Source organism: Schistocerca cancellata, chromosome 7, assembly GCF_023864275.1.
Source record: "Schistocerca cancellata isolate TAMUIC-IGC-003103 chromosome 7, iqSchCanc2.1, whole genome shotgun sequence".
In the NCBI taxonomy this organism is placed as follows: domain Eukaryota; kingdom Metazoa; phylum Arthropoda; class Insecta; order Orthoptera; family Acrididae; genus Schistocerca; species Schistocerca cancellata.
The window spans coordinates 183,202,748-183,226,216 of record NC_064632.1 but is presented as its reverse complement, the minus strand read 5'-3'; the positions used below and the strand labels follow the sequence as shown (position 1 = coordinate 183,226,216).

At 37.4% G+C, this 23,469-nt stretch overlaps 2 protein-coding genes across 2 annotated transcripts in view; one reads left to right on the top strand and one right to left on the bottom strand.

Moving 5' to 3' along the window:
- Window positions 1-23,469, bottom strand: part of LOC126092598 (UDP-N-acetylglucosamine--dolichyl-phosphate N-acetylglucosaminephosphotransferase) — a 133,465-nt gene that overhangs the window by 47,561 nt on the left and 62,435 nt on the right. The window lies entirely within an intron of this gene.
- On the top strand, window positions 1,436-21,486 carry LOC126092599 (beta-1,4-mannosyl-glycoprotein 4-beta-N-acetylglucosaminyltransferase). Its single transcript, XM_049908296.1, has 5 exons — window positions 1,436-2,604; window positions 3,428-3,813; window positions 5,515-5,696; window positions 17,389-17,690; window positions 19,349-21,486. The coding sequence occupies exons 2-5, from the start codon at window positions 3,442-3,444 to the stop codon at window positions 19,669-19,671; spliced, it is 1,179 nt and encodes a 392-aa protein (XP_049764253.1). The 5' UTR covers window positions 1,436-2,604; window positions 3,428-3,441; the 3' UTR covers window positions 19,672-21,486.

Genomic DNA, 23,469 nt, shown 5'->3' with positions numbered 1-23,469 from the left:
AGAGGAATACTGTTATTTGTTCACAGCATTTGTCAGTTATACGCATTGGTCAGAGGCAGTGCCTGTTGGAGAGACGTCAGCAGAAACTATAGTAATGGCCTTCTAAACACATGGGTGTTACAATTCACATGTCCAGCTCACGTCAGTACCTACCAAGGCGATAGTTTGAATTAACACTGTTCCTAATGCTACCTGAATTATGTGGATTCCAACATCACAACATGACCATCTACCATCCATCTGGCCATCCTTCATCCATATAGCACACAATATTAAAGGGTGTAATTATGTGGTGTGACAGATCATTGAAAATCACCTTGTGCTGCGGACATCCTTTAATCCTGACACAGGGCCCTCAACAGTATTGTAGCACAACTTACCAATAAGTCACCAGAGGCACATATATGTTGCGGCAGATGAAGAGGCATGTAGCTATATGGTGTTTATACACAAGGGCATTGTAAGGCGCTCGGATGCTGTGTTACGAACAGGGATGGTATGCATGCCACATTATATGGGGGCCTATCAGGTCACTGAACAGCAACAAACATGCAGTACCAATAAAATACAACGATAAGAAGCAAACTTATGTGCTCGGTACAGAACCACCTGTACAATATCAAAACCAGTGGACGGCTACATGATATACAACGGCAGAGCCTGAAGTGAGTACTGTGCAACATACAGCAACAACCCCATCGGCACAACAGACGTGTCCAGAGGAAGGGCAAAGGCAGGTTGACAGATTCGTCGTAAATACCCACGCATACCAGGAGCTCTGCTCTACCGCAGGGGGGAAGAGGGGCTTTGTGGGAAGCACCTGCTATGGACCAGGGCTAGAGAAACATTTTTATTATTCTTTGGCCAAACGGTCGAAACTGTTGTCCTTTGCTTGTTTTATTTTGAAAGTTCTCTGTTACTGATTCCTTTGTCAATTTATAGAACTGAGTTTTCGAGAGAAATAAATTGCTACTGTGCGTACGATCGCCTTTCTGTGCAATGAGCTAACTAATTATAAATAATTCTTAAAAATTATTTTCCGTACACAATATATACCTCTCTATTCTCATTTCATAGCTCTTTGTTTTCAGTTCGTAATATGGTTTCATTTCCTCACGACGATAGGTAGTTTTACACTATAATGTAACAGGGCATTGTCAAAAATAATGTACTTCGTTTCTAGATGTAATTACATGTCAACTATGGGTCACATCTCTGCTTCACTTTGACAGTTCACTCACGGAGGTTGAACTTGTCTAATTTTTAGGGGTGTAAAATGTCAGTACCTTATATCTATATAATAAATCACGTTTGTAATAGTTGAAAAATGTATCTCTGTTACAGCTCATGAATATGGTCTTCGTCTTGGCAAGAGATCGCTGGTTTTCGCTGTAGAGTAGAATTATTCTACTCTATGCTTTTTGCAGACGACGCAAACAGCGAACAGTATCTTAGCAGAGATACTGTTTAATGAATGCCGCGAGTAGGGGGTTAAAAAAGCATCTACAATGCGTGTCAGAAGTACACTGTAAACCGTAAATGTAAAAATGAGCAGCAATTTTATATGCACCAATAACTCGTTCCTACGTTCATGTTTTGACGTTAATGTAGTGACCTACACTACTAATGCCTGACATAATTTGCACGTGTGTAGCAAATATGGCGAAAGCAGACGACAAATGTCATTCATTCCCTTGACTTTTATAGTATGACTCATACGCTGGCTTGTGAACAAGATATCCTGTCAAATGCACTCGCTACACATTTTGGGTGTAAAAATGTAACGAGTGTACTTAGCATGCAACAGTGGATATGTTCATTCACTGGTTTCCGAAGTGGGAGGATTACAAAGACGCTTCTATCAGTGCAGTGATGTGTTCTGGTGCTACAATGCTACATCGTTCTTAAACTGAAAACAAGATTCGCTTCTAAATGTGCAACGAAACTTCTACTTGTATTCATAAAATTTTATACGGTTACTGTTAGAAATTTGATAAGTAGGGATTGATACAAATTTTTAATGGTTTCGTGTCGTAAACATTGTGCTCCTTTAGATGCGCATTACGACGTCTAATGATCGCATACGTAATATTAGTTGACAGATTCAGGGACCTCTGAAAAGATATCTGTAAACATGATTTTTTATCGTCCATTTGCTGTCTCAACCAAAAATTATTCCGCTGCACACAATACATGTGGGTGGCTGCAGAACACTACGGCGCAAAGCAGTTTTGCGATGCCAACGCGTATAACATTTAAAGATAAGCTTTGCGGATCTGTATGATGAACAAGTTATCTAGAAGCAAAAATGTATAATACGAAAGATGATGTATAGACCTATTTCAATAAATTATACCTAGTTTAGTGTCCCAAAAATAAATTGGATTTCTGCTCATCGTTCACGAACAAGTAAGACTGATCACAGACGAAGTAGGTTATTAACACTCGGGCTATAATAACTGTTTGTTGCTGGCAGTGTGAACATTCGTACAAGGCAATAAAAACAATTTTAAGGCGTTTATGCAGTTAGGAAAGTGATGTAGTGTCAGTTCCGAAATGGCCTGATATGACTGAGCACGGTTCTACAAACTCCTCTCGTTCTTGGTAAGTAGAAAACAACTGAACGTTTCCACTGAAAAGCAATTCGCTATACAGAACTGAGAATTAGCATAACACATGGTTTGTTGCACAATTTATTTGTCACGCTATCACCCAGGGATTATATGCTTTTGTTTCCCCAAGTAGATAACCTCCACGTGGTTTGTGTGTGTGTGTGTGTGTGTGTGTGTGTGTGTGTAAATCTTAATGGGGAAACAGAGAAATGAGGGCATATAGAACAGTTTCATTCACGGAGTTTTTCCTTTCTGATTGACAGGTGATTTTGCACCCCCCCCCCCCCCCAGTTGTTCCATTTTGATGCAAAATATATCACCAACTGACTCAGTTACCTGTGGGGGATTTATCTATGCATTGTTAGCTCAAGTAGTCAAGCTGGATTAAACATTATTTTCTCCTTGTATATCTTGCTTTTATCTCCCGGCAGCAGCTATTTGAGTATAAAGCAATTGTCATGTATGGGAAAATGTTTTGCTGTACCTGTACATGAATCACATATTACTGACACAGCAAACAAAGTAATAAAGCTATTTCTTGGAGTTATCAGTATCTAAATTCAACAGTTGTTAAATTAGACTACCATCTACTAAGGAGCCTGAGAACAACACCAGTGGCCAGCTTGCAAATAAGCAACTATGAAAGCCTCAATAATTTTAGAATAATGACACCATTATCTTTCTGTACCAAACTGTCACAACACAAACACAGCATTGTTGAAATGTAACATGGAATAATTAACTTTAGATAATTCCTTCAGAAATACGTAGTGACTTGTCCTCATTGGACAGATTAATATTGTTATTTGTTGCAGATAGATGTTTCGGGATGCTGTTCCACGTGAATACAAGTTGGACTGTGTTGTGCATGCTATTGGCACTGCAGGTGCTAGCTGCAGGATTTCTGTTGCTGGTAACAGCACCACCAGGTCCTGTGTCTGTCGCTTCCGGTCCAGGTACCACACAGTCTACAATACAGTTTCTACCAGCAGCACAAGTCAGCAAAGATATTGGCTTATTTTCCACATCCCAAAAGAAGGTACAAATCACACTTGGGAAACCACAGACAGCAAATTTTGTGCTGCAGAATAACTCTCTGTGCTTCTCCACCGGAACAGAACCAGTGCGTACAATTACATCTCCAACAAATGGTTGTGTCTGCCGCAAAGGGTGGCATGGACGTGACTGTGGCCAACCGGAGGTAATCAATCATTCTGTCATTCATGGAAACTGGACTATGCAGCTCTTTTATACCTATTTTGCTCTGTCAGTTCATCATTTGATGGCAGTATTGGCCCAGCCACACCACCTTGTCCAGCTTTTCCTTCAGTTCTTATAATAAATGCAGTATTAAGTACCCAGTCTATCCAAATACACAGGGTGATCAGAAATAGTCTGAAGAGGGTATATGGGTGTTGCACGGTAGGTTTTGCTGAGAAATAATTGTTAAGAAAAAAATTCAGTATAATGTGCCATTTCCGAGTTAATTAGCATTGAAATTGGCCAATCGGACCATTGCACACACAGATCTGTGTTGCCAAACACATTTCAAAATTTGTTTCTTAAAACTGAACAAGGGAGCGATACAAAAATTGGAGATGGGACTGCAGTAAGGACTGAACCCAAGTCAAAGGCTGAGCAGTCTATGCTATGAAAACAACTGACACTAACTGTATGTGTCAGGATGCTTGAATTTGTGCACAACAACCACCAGCTTTACCAACTTCAATGCTAATTAACTCTGAAATGGTATGATATATCAAATGTTTTTCTTAACAATTACTTCTCTGCTCAACCTACACTGAATAAACCTTACACTGTTTCTGACCACCCTGTATATATCATATTAAAACAATCAGCTGTACAGAAAAATTACAATTTCCTCAAGTTTTTTTTTAATAATTTTTCCTGGTTAGGGAATTATACATTAAGATAACAGAAAAAAAGAGTATGTTAATAGTTTCAGTAAAATGAGAATGCACACCAACCAATATAAGAGAGAATTAAAAGACAGCTGTAGGAGACTACACACAAATTGTAATGTTATGACCAGATGGATTAAACTTATATTTTATGGTGCTGACGTCTGTAATTTGGTATTTAGGTAGTGTAGTTTGTCTTTCGTACAACCTTATGCAAAAGATGCAGCTGTGTTATCTATATAATGCTAGATAAAACTTCACTGTACTTTTTGTTGTGACGTGCAATGTTTTTATGTTACTAGCTATGTGAAGTAGTCTAATAGGCATAAATAACTCAACACTTATCATTCACTTGGAAGGTATATTGAAGAAATATAAATAACCTAATGTGCATTGTCTCTTTGCCATGATTGGTCTGAAGAGAAAGTAAAAACTGCATGTCCTGTGTTAAGGTGTTATTGCAATTTGTAACAAATCAATTAGCAGCTACAGACTTCCTATCACTCATAGATATAGTGCTCAGAGTTTGAAAGCTGCAGTTGTATAATTATAGGGGTTCAAGTTAATTTAGTCTCTCTGGAATTATCCAAGAAGAGAAAATTAACATTTCCTTGGGATGTGCAATGGTTTATGCCCTTTACCTCTTGGCTCATTTCTGGTATTTTTTATTGTATTATAGCACACAGTCTTAGTTATTGCAGTATTTCATGTACAGCAGAGTTATTGCAGTATTTCATGTACAGCAGATTTTTACTGAACTATATGACTAGAAGAAGAGTTAAGAAAACATTTTCCACATTTGCTGAAGGGTTTTGTGCTCTGAAAGGTATTGGAAGTATTTGGAGCTATGGTAGGAAATACATCTGGAATTTCTTTCCTTCTGATTGCCTGGAATTCCACTTTTATACACACACACACACACACACACACACACACACACACACACACAAAAAATCTAAATTTCTTAATTTGCTCATAAGGTTGTATGGCGAGCACTGGCAAGGCATCGTCCGCCTCTGCCACCACCTACTCGTCGAATGCAGCCTCGACGCCTCATCTGTGTTATAGAGGCCGGACCCAGTATGGAACTAATTGAAATGGCAGCGCAGGAAGTTTCATCAGTTGCTGAACTGATAATATTACGTGGAGAACATAAATTAAGGTACTGATTGCACAAATACATACCATTCTTTCTTACATTTGTTTTCTGGAATCTGAATAAAACAATTTTCTGTCTCATCTCTATTAATTCACTAATACTTTTCTAATTTTTTGTGATTTCTTACTGTTTTAGCTTAGTTCTTTTACAAAACATTCATTTTGATACAATGATAGAGCATCCATAGGACCACAGAAACTTAAAATGTGTTATCTAATTTGGCTGTAGAAGTGTTAATTAGTTTTGTCATGAAGAGGCTAGTATCCATTTCCCTACCCCTGCTAGTTTTTTTTTTCTTTGCAGATGTTCATTAACAGACTTAGAGCTCTTTTATAAATTGGGGCTAAGGAAAAGGAGAGATTATGGAGGGAGGACTGGGTCACAATCACTAACACAGGAAAGGTGTATGCAGTGAAAGATGAAGTAAGCACACAAGGATGTGCATGGATTGCAAAGTACACCTTCACACACACTGACTGACTGACCCTACCCAGCAATGCTCAGTTGTGACCCACTTCTTGAATTTTTCTGGAACTGAGTGCCTACCATTACATGGAGGACACCTTAAGTCAGTAGTTTGACTTACGATGGCAATGGCAGTGACAGTTTGAAAACTACAAACAATTTATTCATGGATCACCAAAGATATTATCTGTGGTACTGGAAGAATATTTGTTGGTTAGTTGATTCGGGGGAGGGAATCAAACAATGAGATCGTTGGTCCCAATCGGGTTAGGGTAGGATTGGAAGGAAGTCGGCCATGCCCTTTTGAAGGAAACATCCCGGCATATGCCTGAAGTAATTTAGGGAAATCACGGAAAACCTAAATCAGAATGGCCAGATGCGGGTTTGAACCATTGTCCTCCCGAATGAAAGTCTGGTGTGCTAAATGCTGCACCACCTCACTTGCTGAAGAATATTCGTCAGTGGTGACACATGGAAGAACTTAAACTAACACCATACTTATTGGAGAAGGTCAAGTTGTCACACAGAAGGCTGTACATTAGAAAATATGTGTGTGCATGTGAACATGGAGGCAAAATTAATATAGATTAATAACTACAGGATACAGATACAATTTTAAAATTCTGCTGCATTACAAACTCCTACACATTAAAAGACAAAGTAGTAGGGTAAAGAATATATATAATTAAAGTGACTGCAATTAGCAAAAATTATGTAGAGACGTAGTAGAGTCAGTTATAAGCATCTGGCAGATTGCATATTACTTTAGTATAATCAAACTTCTCCTCCCCCCCACCCCCACTCCCACCCCCAAAGAATAATTACACTGATGGAGGAAATGAAACAGTTTTAAAAATAGAAGTTAGCATAGTTAGGAATGGATTTCAATCTGCTACTTGAATTTTTTAATCAATTGCACGAGGAATATACTGGCTTTCAAGCCTGTTGAGTGTTGTACAGTGAATGTGATTTAAGAAACCTATTCAAATCTACTGCTTATACATATCCTTCTAGTTTTTTGTTGCTGTTGACACTTTATTAACTTGTTATATTTACATCATGAAGAACTTGTTTCAGCACTTCTTGCCATTTTCAAGTGGTCATATTCATTAATAGCTGTTTGCATTGCATCTCCGAAGTTACAACCTGTTGTTGTTGTGGTCTTCAGTCCAGAGACTGGTTTGATGCTGCTCTCCATACTACTCTGACCTGTGCAAGCTTCATCATCTCCCAGTACCTACTGCAACGTACATCCTTCTGAATCTCTTACTGTATTCGTTTCTTGGTCTCCCTCTACGATTTTTACCCTCCACGCTGCCCTCCAATACTAAATTGGTAATCCCTTGATGCCCCAGAATATGTCCGACCAAGCGATCCCTTCTTCTAGTCAAGTTGTGCCACAAATTTCTCTTCTCCCCAATTCTATTCAATACCTCCTCATCAGTTATGTGATCTACCCATCTAATCTTCAGCATTCTTCTGTAGCGCCACATTTCGAAAGCTTCTATTCTCTTCTTGTCCAAACTATTTATCGTCCATGTTTCACTTCCATACATGGCCATACTCCATACAGATATTTTCAGAAATGACTTCCTGACACTTAAATCTATACTCGACATTATCAAATTTCTCTTCTTCAGAAACGCTTTCCTTGCCATGACCAATCTACATTTTATATCCTCTCTACTTTGACCATCATCAATTAATTTGCTCCCCAAATAGCAAAACTAACTCAATAATTTAAGCTCTCATTTCCTAATCTAATACCCTCAGCATCACCCAATTAAATTCGACTACATTCCACTATCCTCATTTTGCTTTTGTTGATGTTCATCTTATATCCTCCTTTCAAGACACTGTCCATTCCATTCAGCTGCTCTTCCAGGTCCTTTGCTGTCTCTGACAGAATTACAATGTCATCAGCGAACCTCAAAGTTTTTATTTCTTCTCCACAGATTTTAATTCCTACTCCGAATTTTTTTTTGTTTCCTTTACTGTTTGCTCAATATACAGTTACAACCTATATTACTATATTTCATTCTGGAGTGTCTTTTTGATGACCTCTCTGGTTTTGTGCTATTGGTAACTTTGTACATGGCATGTTTGTAGTAGCACTTATATCTACACTATGTGATGAGAGAGCAGAATGGGGCACTCCACGGAACTCACGGACTTTGAACGTGGTCAGGTGATTGGGTATCACATGTGTCATAAGTCTGTACACGAGATTTCCAGACTCCTAAACATCCCTAAGTCAACTGTTTCTGATGTAAAAGTGAATTGGAAACGTAAAGGGACACATACAGCACAAAAGTGTACATGCGGACCTCGTCTGTTGACTGTCAGAGACTGCCGACAGTTGAAGAAGGTCGTAATGTGTGATAGGCAGACATCTATTCAGACCATCACACAGTAATTCCAAACTGCATCAGCATCCACTACAAGTAATATGACAGTTAGGCGGGAGGTGAGAAAACGTGGAGTACACAGTCAAGCTGCTGCTTATAAGCCACACATCACGCCAGTAAATGCCAAATGACACCTCGCTTGGTGTAAGAAGCATATACATTGGACGATTGAACAGTGGAAAAATGTTGTGTGGAGTGATGAATCACAGTACACAATGTGGCGATCCAGTGGCAGGGTGTGGGTATGGCGAATGCTCAATGAACATCATCTGCCAGTGTTTGTAGTACCAACAGTAAAATTCAGAGTGGTGGTGTTATGGTGTGGTCGTGCTTTTCATAGAGGGGCCTTGCACCTGTTGTTGTTCTGCATGCAACTATCACAGCACAGGCATACATTGATGTTTTAAGCACCTTCTTGCTTCCCACTGTCGAAGAGCAATTCGGGAATGGCAATTGCATCTTTCAACACGATCGAGGACCTGTTCATCCAAAATGAGATTTTTACTCTGCAGCGGAGTTTGCACTGGTATGAAACTTCCTGGCAGATTAAAACTGTGTGCCGGACCGAGACTCGAACTCAGGACCTAAGCCTTTCATGAGCAAGTGCTCTACCATCTGAGCTACCCAAGCACGAGTCGCGGCCTGTCCTCACAGCTTTACTTCTGCCAGTATCTTGTCTCCTACCTTCCAAACTTTACAGAAGCTCTCCTGCGAACTGGCAGAAGTAAAGCTGTGAGGATGGGGTGTGAGTCGTGCTTGGTTAGCTCAGATGGTAGAGCACTTGCCCGCGAAAGGCAAAGGTCCAGAGTTTGAGTCTCGGTCCGACACACAGTTTTAATCTGCCAGGAAGTTTCGAGGACCTGTTTTCATAATGCACGGCTTGTGGCGGAGTGGTTACACGACAATAACATCCCTGTAATGGAGTGGTCCTGCACAGAGTCCCGACTTGAATCTTATAGAATACGTTTGCGATGTTTTGGAATGCCAATTATATGCCAGGCCTCACTGACTGACATCAACACCTCTCCTCAGTGCAGCACTCCACGAAGAATGGGCTGCCATTCCCCAAGAAAGATTCCAGCACTGAGCGTATGCCTGCAAGAGTGGAACCTGTCACCAAGGCTAAAGGTGGGCCAACACCACACTGAATTCCAACATTACCGATGGAGGGCGCCACGAACTTTTAAGTCATTTTCAGCCAGGTGTCCGGATACTTTCGATCACATAGTGTATTTGTGATAATGTTTATAACAACATATAAGCTACACTGGCGAAAGCTGTCAGACATTTAAAAGTGCTATTATCAACGTGATTACAAACAAAAATTACCAACAGCACAAAACATGTGATGCAATCAAAAAGAATCTCCAGGATGCAATATTCAAATATAAATCAATACATCTGAGATGCTAAACAAACAGCTACTAACATATACAATCACTTGAAAATGGCAAAAATTGCCAAACTGAGCTGTGAATATAATGAGTGAATAAACTATCAAATGCAGCAAAAACCTGGAATATATATATATATTTCTTCAAGCTAATATATTATGTGGGCCTATCAGAAATAAAACTTATAGATTTAATCATATCTTGTCCTCATGACAACTACAGGAGTGGTTGTACATTCCTAAGGTACCATTTAAAGCCTGTCTTTGAAACTTTGTCTTCCAGCTATTGTTGCTAATCACTCCTGATATGAAGAGGAATTACCATTGTGTCATTTTAGATGCTCCCATTGTATACTGACTTTGAACTGCACTGAGAGGTATTCAGCAAGGTTGTGTCAAGGTAATGGCTTTCAGCAGTAGGTTAAAATATGTTTTTCCTTGTTCCGAAACTTACCTAGCTTTCTCATTTTTCTGTGCATATCCTCCCTGTAACATGATGCCACCCAGCTGAAATCCAAAAAGTGATACAAAGAAGATGCTGGCATTGCCAACAACTCCTCTGGAGGTCTTGGGCTCACACCCTGGTGATCACCACAGACTCATCTAGACTGGGAAGCTTTAAAATATGATTAACTCAGCCTCATGAGGCCAAGTGAACTGCTTCCCGAGTAAATAATCTGCAAAACTAACTCACTTACTAACAGTTTATTATATCTGATTGAAAGACAGTGTACGGTTATTTTAATTGTCATCATCAAAAGTAACAAAATGAATTTTCCGTTTGTTTCGTTTTCTTTTACAGGAAAGGGTGGCCATAACTGTCCTATAGGTATTTTGATGTGGGACCTATATGTCCCAGTGTCAATGAAATGAAAGATTATCCTGTATTTTCCTTTATGATATATGTTTTCAGAGATTGACATTTTGGTAGATTACTCCAGATAACAAGCTCTCTATCATTACAAGCATATTCAAGTATCTCGTGTAGCAGTCATATCGATCCTCCTACCTAAGATATGGTTTGAAACAGGTTTTGCACAAACCAGTTTGGCACATAGTACATAGCAATAACATTCAGCAAATTCCCACTAGTTCTCTGATAGCCTATTATGGGCCACGTATGTTCCAACGATAGTGAAACGGTTAACACACAATCTTCCGAAATTGAAAGGATGGGACTACACATGACGGACTTATTTCATTTATTATTTACTTTAGTGGAAACACATACCTCAACACTACTACTTCCCCTCAAGATCTGCATCTGTATGACTACTCTGAAATTCACAATTAAGTGCATGGCAGATTGTTCATCAAATCAGACTATTTCTATATTGTTTCACTGTCAAACAGTGGGCAGGAAAAACGAACACTTAAATTTTTCTGTGCACGCTCTGATTTCTGTAATTTTATCACAGTTATCTTTTCTCCCTGTGTAAGTGGGTCTCAACAAAATATTTTCACATTCACGGAGGAAAAGTTGGAGATTGAAATTTTGTGAAAAGATCTCACTGCAGTGAACGACACCTTTGTTTTAGTGACTGACACACCACCTTGCGTATCATATCTGTGATACTCTCTCCCATGTTTTGCGATTATACAACATGAGCTGCCCTTCTTTGAACTTTTCCGATGTCCTCTGTCAATCCTGGTAAGTATCCCATAGTGCACAGCAGTACTCTAGCAGAGGATGGGCAAGAGTAGTGTAGGGCATCTAGTGGATTTGTTGCAACTTCTAAATGTTCTGTCAAGAAAACACAGTTTTTGGTTTGTCTTTCCCACAAAAGTATCTATGTGATTGTTGCAATTTAAGTTGTTCATAATTGTTATATCCAGGTATTTAGTTTGACAGAATTTAGGTTTATGTGATTTATTGTGTAAATGAAATTTAATGGATTCCTTGTACTCATGTGTATGACCTGACACTTTTCATTATTTAGGGCCAGTTGCCACCATTTGTACCATACAGACATTTTGTCTAAATCATTTTGCAGTTGGTTTGGATCTTCTGATTATTAGATGCTAAATGACAGCATCACCTGCAAAAGATCTGAGATGACTACTTGTATGTGTCAATTTGAGTGCAGTAGTGCACACTAAGCTTCACTAATTGTTACTGCATTTATTCTGTTGGCTTTATTGGCACCATTATATCATCTTAGAGTGAGAGTTAAAAGCTGCTGCCACAATACGTATAATAGGAAGATAATGTATTATTGCAGTTATTCATCGTTCATGGTATAAGTCTGTATCTTTTGTGGATTCTATGTCTGCTTAATAACATTGGTATTTTTTGAACCAAACAGCTATTTCCAGTTGCACATATTTAGACATCATAACAAAGACCAAAAATATGTGCAGGTGTAGGTAACTATTTTCTTTGAAAAATACCAGTATAATCAAGTAAATATTAAGCTACCAGTAGCAGATAAATACCAGCTATCTAATATAACTGCAAAGGCAGAATTATTTTTTCTTTTTATGTATTTGATTATGTTTAGCTGACATAGGTGTGAATAGCATTAATCACTAGAAAGATAATTTATTGCTAATACAGTATCCAGGCTAAGTTTCTGTGATTTGCTTGTCTTCTTTAATGTATGTCTTGACTCATTCAATACCTCTGAAAGTTCTCCTTCCTGACGAGATCTTTGTAACACATAGAATGAATGTGTGGCCGCAGTCAGTAAAAGTAAAATCTTGTGTGTGATAAAGCTTCTTCATTTTATTCTTTTAACCTTCAACAGTTTTACATTTTAATCCTTCTGCTGGGATCTTTGAAGTCTTTTGGTGCCCACAGGTGGCTAAACATACTGCTAACAGAAGATTGCCAGTGAAAATCCCAGCTTTGTGATCAAAACAGAGTTGTAAATGAAGATCAGAATATTGTGTATGTTCTAATTTTATTGAGTTAACCATTTTTCATCTACAGTGCCATCATCAAATGGCCTTATAATCTGAAAATTGGTCAACTCAATAAAATTAAATTAGCAGTACATACAAAATATCATGTTTCTCATTTAGAATAAAAATGAAACTGTCATGGCATTTGCGTTTTCATGCAGAAAAAAATCACTTTCGTGATGTAAAAATGTTAGGAAACAACGAAGCCAGTTGTGAAGAGGCTTATAAAAAACCAATATTTATATTCATTGAACATATTTCCAAATTGTTGATGTTGTTGTTGTTGTTTTTTGGGGGAAGAGACCAAACAGCGAGGTCATCGGTCTCATCGGATTAGGGAAGGAAGTCGGCCGTGCCCTTTCAAAGGAACCATCCCAGCATTTGCCTTGAGTGATTTAGGGAAATCACGGAAAACCTAAATCAGGATGGCCGGACGCGGGATTGAACCGTCGTCCTCCCGAATGCGAGTCCAGTGTGCTACCACTGCGCCACCTCGCTCGGTCCAAATTGTTGAAAACTGTTGTTTAAAGAAAACAAAATGTGGCAGAATCACTGGAGAAAATTTCACATCTGTGGAAGACATTGGTGCATCTCCTTGAATAAAATTAAAATTGTACAAGGGAGCTAGGAATCATGAAGCCTACCTCACTCCTATGCAATACTGTCAGGGAAGTTCAGAAAAATTTTGGTGTGTGGATACTTTGTTTGATATTAATACAAATGTAAAACAAAACATAGAATTTTGTGAGAGAGACAAAGAAGATGTCAACTTAAGAAGGGTGATTTCTGCTATAGATTTGTGTAGCAGATATTCTTAATAACCGTTATCAGACATTGTAGGTAATTATGATTAAAAAAGGAAAAAGTGTGTTATAGAAGTAGTATACAAAACATTCACTCTGAGTCTTCTTAAGCACATATCATTTTTGAAAGGTTAATTTTCTCACAGGTACCCTTATAATTGGGCTGATATTGTTGCCATTAACATGTTGGGAAACTTTTAGGCATGTTCAGTATCTGAGGGTATTATTGCACATATGACCAGAGTCCATTTTATGAAAAAAGTTCAGTAATACAGGCAGTGCACAGCAGGAATCAGCATTATCAACTTCGAAAGGAAAAAGACAAGCTTAGCATTTAACATTCAGCTGAAGATCATCTCACTGGAGATGGCACTAAAGCCTGTTATGGACAATGCTAGTGAAGGAAAGAAGATTAGGGAAACCACAAAACAGCTAACTCTCAATGGCTGAACATAAATTTGAATGCTGTTCCTCATAAATGCGAGTTCTGCATTTTAATCAGTGTAACACCTTGAGAGAAATCATAAACGTGTTTCACAATGTTAAATAATAGACAACTCATAGATTTTATTTTTCATTTGAAGGCACTCTTTATTTATCAGCCAACATTTTCACTGTGACAAATAGGATGCACAAGATAAAGCACATAATGATATAATTTAAGATGATAAAATTGACTGTACATGAACAGTATTATTCGACAAAATCATATCTGAACAGCATGACACAAGCTGTGGGCCCAAATTTAATCTTACATGATGTGGGACAGGCTGTTCCAACTCATTGGGTAGCAGTGGGCAAACAGCGGATGCTCAGGCATCAAGGCTGTAGCCTACATAATTCTGCTGAATCAGCTGAGCGCATGTGTGCATGGATGGTGAAGTGCCTCACACATGCACAGAATTTGTGCAGTTGATCACCTGGCAGGATGCGTATGTTAGTTACACTTGCACGAGGTCAAGATGAGGGACGCCCAGGAGTCACCGCATCATATGGGGCAGTGTTGGAAGATTTGACTTCCTGTTGTACCTCCCTACAGTAAATCCTGTTTTACATGTGCGACTTTCTGGCCAACATTGACTACTTGAGAAAGAAAACTAGAGAAAAGGGTAAAGTAAAAAGGTGTTATACACTGTTGTATTCTTTTGTACATAAATAATTTCTCAAAGAAATAAAGACTGATGTTTTGAAATATTTGAGCACAACACTTTCCTGTTCTTTCAGCTCTCAGAAATGTGGAGAATTTACCATACAACATTTGTCAAATACATCCACTATGAATTTTGCTTTGGTTATTAATAATTCCTATTATCATAGCTAGTTCCTTGATGATGTTACTACAGTCTTGACTTTTTGTAAGAAGCATAGTTACCCATAATCTCAGTTACACTATTTATATACCAAATAGTATAGCAGACAGCATCTACATCTACATGGATACTCCACAAGCCACCTGAGGGTATGTGAGGAAGGGTGTTTTTAGTACCACTAACTTAGTTCCACTCTCAAATGGCACATCGGAAGAGAGATTGTTGGCAAGCCTTTACATTAGCTCTAATTTCTCAGATTTTCTCACTCATCATGGTCATTTCATGAGATGTACGTCGGAGAAAGTAATATGTTGTCAAACCATTCACAGAAAGTACTCTTTCAATATTTCAGTAGTAAACCTCTGTGTGATGCACAACACCTCTGTTGTTGTGTCTGCCACTGGAGTTTACTGAGCATCTCTGTAACACTCTTGCGCCATCTAAACGATCCCACCAACAATCACAACATACACCATTTTGGCACCACAACATACACCATTTTGGCACCAATGTATAAACGAAAATGGTAGCAAATGTTGGTACAGTAAGAATATGCCAGGGGCAGTGCAGTACACTCACTTAAAGTGAGTAGTCAATTAGGAGAAGAAAGTCATTCATGTAAAAGTAGCTTAAGTTATACAGTCTTTTACAATTTGGCAGATGGAGTAAATATGAATTATTTTTCTTGTTTCTTTTCCATTTGAATGAATCTAATGGGGAGTTTTGTAATGAAAGGATCCCCTAGGCAAAGAAAAAGAAGTAGAAAAGAGGTGAAGAGTTTGACACAGGATGAAATGAAACTCAGATGGTGAAGAATAGTTGACTACTTCCTCTTCAAGATCAGGTAATCACTTTGTTAAAAAGCAGCAATGAATGGTAAAGCTCTTATTACACTATAAAACAATTTTGACAAAGATAATTTGGAAAAGATATTTTATAAAGTCTTTGACAGTGTACCGCAGTACTTTATATTTTTATAATTTAAATTAGTGCATAATTCTAGAATTTATAAAAGATTTGTCACAGATCTTTAACATGACAACACAGGCCAAAGTAATACAGAAGTGATATGAATAGGGTACACACAGGAAGAGTATCAAAGAAACAGAAGAATAATGACAAAGGGATAAGAAAGACAAATGCAGTAAAAAAAAAGTGGGCAAAATAAAAGCTCAAGGAAGCAGTGCGCCATAAAAGTGGTTCAAGAAATTGTGAAGCAGACAAAAGAGCAATGACTTGAATTTCTTTTAATATTTCAATCACCAGATATGTTTCCTATACATTTAAGGAAAACATACAATCCCTTCCAGTTTCTTTGTATCATTGATTCAGAATGCCACAGGCAGGAACATGCTCTCTAACTACAGTGGGAGGATTTTTCTGTACTTTGTGCTCTTCTTCATTCAGCTTCACCTTTTTCCTCCAGTGACTGCAATTATTGTGTTGACACTTTATAAATATCTAATTGTGTAGTTGCAATAGCTCTTTAGTTCTTGTTTTTATATGGACAATTTTGAATTTCTACAACTAAAACCTGCAGATGAAATTCTTTGTAAAACTGATCCACAGATGACTAAAACAACTACCAACAATGCTGTCATTTTATGGGGGAAAAAAAAACCACAAAGCCGGATAGCACTTTGTTGCAATATACACTCAGAAATTGGAAACTAAGAAACAAAGGGAACGATTATAATCAACACAAATACAGATTTAAATTGCTACAGTTAAAAGGTAAATATTTTACCAAGAAAGACAGGCAACAGGTAAACTACAGAATTACAGGAATTTGTAGCCAATAAAATACAGAATTTACCTTTCTGTTAAAAGTGACCACCTGTATTTGAATGTTACTGGGAAGCACAAAATACACATAATTACATATCAGAACACCTAAGATATACCAAAACCAAAAACATTTATGCATGACATTTCAGGACTGCTGCATAATGTAATTAATATTCTCCACTAATTTGTTGCTGTCTATCTTGGGGTACACTCGAAAGATGGCTGTTAAGTATACAGCCACAGTATTAAAGAAAGTATTCAACTACCGCTAGCTGCAGGCCCAAGATAAGACAGTTGAAGAACACCACATTTCGTCTTGAATGAAAATCCAGAGATTTATGTTAAGTCAATAATTCAGTCTTATTAACCCTCAAGAAGGCACATGGCACACTTCATACAGGGGTAAAGAATGGCTGTCTTTATGTTACCATGGTAAATATGTATCAGCATGATCATACTTTAATCTTAGTTTAATTTAACTTAGCTGTACAATAGACTAAAAATTCCTTTGCACATTAATGTGTGCACTGAGAGATGTCACACAAAATATTTGTAACACAAAGGTCCAGTGAGGACGTACTTGTGAACCTCACTTGTATATCTTACTATTTCAACAAATTGCAGGTCAGGATGGTGTCGCTCTTGGTGTTCTCGAACACTACAGGTTACAGCTGGATTTGACTGGACACAACTGGTTGCAGATTTGCAACCAGATGACCTAATATCAAGTTGGGGGAAAAGCACAGGATTTATTCCAAATGCAGGTGCATTACTCTTTCTAAAATTGTATGATGGGTTACCAACTCCAGTACTCTTTCGGGCCAGATGGACTGTGTATGGATTCTTTTGGATGCATCCACGGCACACACTCTCTGCTACAGGGGCGTGGCTCTTCGCAAATGGCAGAGAACAGCCTTTAAACAGAGGTATGTCCCTTAAGCAGTAATAATCTGGAATATTATTTGGTACATTAATTTGTAAATGTGAAACAAGCAGCCAAATCTGGACACTGGTGCATGCAGGTGTATACAGTATGAAGACCAGAATGAAACCATGGTGAAAGGGATAAGCAGATAACAGTGCTTTTGCTTTTAGGCGACTGTCAAGTATCTTTATTTTTATTTTTATTTTTTTTTTAAAAAAAGGAAAAAGAGATATCAATAACCACACACACACACACACACACACACACACACACACACACAGGTGGGATGGCATTGACGCATAGGAATGAGAACCAACTGAATTGTTGACACATTGAAATTTTCATATAAAAGAAAAAGGCCAAGTATGAAGTCTGTTTATGCAGTCAATGCTGGTAAAAAGCAAAATCAGAAAGTGAGTTACACATAAATAGAAGCTACGAAGAAAATAGCACAGAGTGTATTACAAATTATTGTGCGGTATGATTATGCAGTCCCCAACATGGAAAATGTATTTTGTTATCCAGTTAACTGGGACACTGGCATCAAACCTTTTTTAATAACTTCCTCTGCTGCATAAGTTGAGACAGGCCATGGAAATGGACTGTTTAGTTGTTCACATATGACTTTCTTTCCTGTTTGCTCTCTAACTAGATGTCCTAAATGCGGCAATTAGTTCTCTTCCATCACTGTTTTATATTTTTCCACTTTTAGTATACCATAAGCAATTCCTTTATTTATTTTTCGTGTGATTGTAGTATTTTCTGCTGGTGTGCAATGACGTAGAAGGTCTGAAAATTTTAACTCTAATTTTAATTATGATTGGTATATTATCCCTGTTGATCTTTGTAATGATGCTGTGTGTCAACTGCACCACTCGTTAGAATTAAGATCGTGGAGATTTTAAGCACTAAATGAGCAGAATTTAATGGTTCAGCTTATCACTGATACGATTTTCATAGCCATAATCACACATGTTGTATAAGTATGGAAAGTAATTTAAAAAAAGGAAGTACCTCTCTTTTTGTATGAAAAATAAAAGTAAAACACTTGTCTCTGGTCTATGACAATTGTTTTCTGACATAAGCAAGATGGTGTGAACCTAATATTTCCATGTGAATAGTGAATTATCAATGTATCTCAGCATTGCAAGATAAAAGGAGATTAGGGTTTAACACCCTGTTGACATCAAAGTCATTAGAGGCCGAGCACAATGTCAGAATGTTTCAAGGATGGACGAGGAAATCAGCTGTGCCCTTTCAAAGGAAAACCCCAGCATTTGCATTGACTGATTTAGGGAAATCATGAAAACCTAAACCTGGATGGCTGCGTAGATTTGAACCATTGCGAAAATACATTCCGTTCTTAACTCATTCATTCTTATTTTGTAATTATTCTGAACCTACTCTGTTCACAAAATGTTTTTCCAAGCCTCTAAAATAATTAAGCTAATTTATTGTGTTGCATGCAGAAACTGAAGAGATTCATAGTATTCACATAAATCTTTATCACATAAAGAATGTGTGCATTCAAATGTTTCTATTCATAATTCTGGTATATAGAAATCTTTGTTTTCTGTCTACTAAAAATTGTGCATTTTACATGAAAATGTTATCAGGTAGTCCTTTGATATTTAAATGATCAAGTTGTATCTTTTCCAGGTGAGAATTTTGTGGAGTTAGGAGACCTCAATCACTATGGAGGTTGGGTTTGTGTGCCTTGTGGGACGCCATCTGAAATTGTATCAACATTACCACTTCTGACAAATCATGTGGGACATGAGAATCTGCAGTTACCACCCCATGTGGACACACACACTGTAGAAGATGCTATAGGAGCAGGTGTTTGGTTAGATGGTAAAACAGAACTGCTAAAAACCAGAATGGGAGACCATGAGTTTGCTCCGGCTTCTGCACTTACTGAGGTGCAGTTGTATGATTTACTGTTTAAGAACTATTATGACCGTGTTGGTCTTGATTACTAATTGTTTTATTTATTTTTAATAACATGAATTCTATGGTACCAAAAAAGAAAAGAGGTTTTTGTATGCAAAGTACTCATATCTAAATTAGCAGCATCAAATCAGGATGTGCTGCTTTAAATTTCTGTTGTGAGAACTTACCTTACATGGATGCTGTGTTCAGTAATACTACATTACAGGAAATCTTTTGCATTTAATGGTTGGCCATCTGAATATTTGCAACGTGAAATGTGACACACACCCCTTAAAAATAATAAAACAAGGCTAATATTAAAGAACATCTGTAGTTGCAGAATTGCTATTGTTCTACATTTCATTTACAACTCTGTGATTAAGTGTTTGACTAAACTCTGAATGTCCAGAGTTCAGTTCCCACAAGATGCTAATATTTTTAATTTTTTAGAACTTTATTGTGTGTTAAACACTACATATTACTATAGTTATAAATCTTTTAACACAGTTGTTAAGCAGTGCATTATCTATTAAATATGCTGGTCAATAAGGATACTGAACACAGAATACATGTGCCTTTTTTTTGGATTGAAGTAATGTTTTTTCTTCATTCTGATTATTTTAATGTTACATCCTACAGATGTTCCTCCATTTACTTTTACAAAATTGTTTACAGGTCTTCCCTTATCATTGACCTTATGTGTGTGTTAATGAGAGAGAGAGAGAGAGAGAGAGAGAGAGAGAGAGCAGTATGAGGAGTGGCAGCTCTCCTGCTGCATGTATATAACATTTAACTATTTCTTTAAGATCTGTTGCAGTTGATGTACAATGTATTTATTGAGCTTTAGAGATGCTATTCTTTTTCAGTGGTGGTGAGGAAATTATTAAAATCTGATTATATTGTTTAAAGTAGCTCAGTATTTTATTTTAATTTTTGATAGGATCCTTCATTTCAGGACAGGAGGGATGAAATCTGAAAAAAATAATATAACTGAAAAAGAAAGGTTATAATACTTTGTTATTGCTACTGACTTTTCAATTAATGGTGCCTAATAATAATAATTTGCTGTGATATGTAATTTGCTCTCTTCCTGAAAAATATTAATCACACTTACTACATATCAGTTTGTTATATGCTGAAGCTATGTGAATCTTAGGGCTGGTGCATAATGTGTTTGTTGGTGCTATAGTAAGCTTTTACCGTAGAAAAATTTCATGTTATATGGTGGTTATATTACACCAGCCTACAAATGTAATGTATAAGACTGATTTTCCTATCAATTATCAACTTATCTAAAAATGTTATTTTCTCAATGTTGTAAGTAACTAGCACATCTGTTATTCATATGATATAAAGAGCAAAGCACACTGAAAATATGTAAAATTTTGTGTGTAATTATTAAAGATGTATCAGTAAACATACTGCATTCATATACAAATGAGTTGAGTTTACATTTCAATGAGAACACATTTATTTTGGAGTATGTCTCCATCCAGTATCTTTGTTAAAAAAATGGGCCATTATTCACTGTTGTAGGATCATGAAAGATTTCTTTATCACATTAGTTTGCTGTGATGATTACCCTTTGTTCCTGGCTTAAAGTTATAACAACTGTCATACGGAATGTCATATAAAAAATTATATTATGCAGGGCACAAGGGATTCTTCACATACTTAATGTTTAGTTCAAATAAAATTTTCTATCCCACATCAGTATAAGTTGAATTTGAATCACACTGTAACTGTGACACTTATTTTACTTTTAAAATAGTTGTCAAATGAAGTTTTACCCTTAACTGTCACAATATAACCATTCTTCTATTTATTTTTATTTATTATAAATAGTTGTGGCACGGACACCTAAAGGCTCCATTTCCAATAAAGACACAGACTGTCAAGATAACGGAATCACTGAAACAGAAGCACTGTCCTAGTTAAATTCTCGCATCACCACAAAGGTGAGTGACATCAGTGTCACTGAAAAACAACCAAAATTGACTATGCTGAACAAGGCTCCTGGGCCTTATAGAATTTGTGTCATATCCTACAAAGAATCTCCAGCCGCATTAGCTTCAATTTTAACATAATTTTAACATTAATATACCAAAGATACCTTGAACAAAAGCTGTCCAGTGATTGGAATAAAGTACAGGTCAAGCGTGACTACATGAAGCGTATTGGAAATCATCCATGAAACAACCATCCAGTCTCAATGACACCCATCTGTTGTACAATCCTAGAACATGTTCTTAGGTCAAACAGAGGGAGATATCTAACACAATGGCCTTCCTCATACTAACCAGCATAGATTCCAGTAACATCAGTCATGTGAAATCCATTTCCTCAAATGACTTACTGAGAATCAGTGATCAAGAGGATACAGTATTTCTTGACTTCAGAAAGCATTTGACTGTGTACCACACCAATTTTTATAACCAACAGTTTGATCAATTGAAACAGCAAGAAAAATTCGTGACTAGATTTGAGGATTTCCTGGTAAGGAGAACACTCCACATTGTCTTGGATAGAGTGTCATTGACAAAGGTAATTTCAAGAGTGCTCTGAGGAAATGTACTGAAACCATTGCTTTTCATTTTATGCATTACTGATCTGATTCTTTCAAATCAAGAATAAATAGTAGTGATCCACCATTTTTCATTCAAAAGGTATTTTTCAAGACTAGCTTTGAAACCCATAATTGTAAATATTTAAGAAACACCTAAACAAAAAGAGGAACACCTTTAAAAGCTGTGTCAAGAGCACCAGTGTGATATCTTAACGTGTCTAGGGATATTTTAATAATCACAGCAGCATCTGAGAATATGAAGAAGGTGCTGAAGATGGTGACACAGAGGTCTGAATCCAATGACTTAAACTTCATTCATGGCAGCCATCTTTCAACAGTTGAGACTGGAAGTGAGGATACAATCCAGATCTGATTTTCACCCAAGACAAAGAGCTTCATGATGTTTCTAGAGCATAGATTCCCTCCTCCCCAATTACAAATACTCAATGTAGGTATTATTATTATTATTATTATTATTATTATTATTACCACCACAACCACATCATCATGCTTATTGCTGAGTGTCATGACCCCACCAACCAAGCCATTCTGGATGGTTAACAGCTTCTCTTAGAACCTGTGATCTATCCACCAACTCTCTGCTCTTCCCCCAGTCTCTACCTCTGACCTTACCACCAATGATTATTTTTTTCTAGGTTTTCTCCATCTCTCCTCATTAAATGGCCACAGTACAGGAGAATTTTTTAGGAAGACATGAAAAGAAAGGTGCTGTGAGATACCGAGTTGCTCAATAATGAACACATTTGTTCTTCCTTCAGTCCATTTTAAGTGCAACATCCTGCACCAGCACCAAAGCTCAAATGTATGAATACACTGTTTGTCTCTGGCCTTACAGGACCATGTTTCGCAACCACAAAAGAAGATGGAAAACACAAGTGCTTCAACAAACTGGACCTTTGTGGTGTTTGTTACTGCTCTGTTCAGCCAGATCTTGGTGAGATTCTTCACAGCTACTCCTAGTGTGATCTCTCATCTTCACAGCTTCCCATGTCACAGATGGCTGACCCAAGATAGACTAAAGAATGCACAACTTCCAGTTCCTTTAATCTACCTGGGAGTTGATCCTGTCCTCCTGATCAATTATCATGAATTTGGACTTGTTGAGATTGAATTCCAAACCATGTGATAGACTAATGTCCTTTACTTTTGTTAGTAGCTCAGCAAGTTCATCTTTGCTGCTGGCTAAGAGCATGGTGACATCAGCAAATTGGAGGTTGTCAAATTACTGTAGCTATAAGACCCCAGACAATTCCAGTCAGAA

Coding starts and splice junctions, on each gene's coding strand:
- LOC126092599 (XM_049908296.1), top strand. CDS start 3,442: ATGCTGTTCCACGTGAATACAAGTTGGACTGTGTTGTGCATGCTATTG. Junction 3,814..5,514: donor GTGACTGTGGCCAACCGGAG/GTAATCAATCAT, acceptor TTTGCTCATAAG/GTTGTATGGCGAGCACTGGC. Junction 17,691..19,348: donor AGAACAGCCTTTAAACAGAG/GTATGTCCCTTA, acceptor TATCTTTTCCAG/GTGAGAATTTTGTGGAGTTA.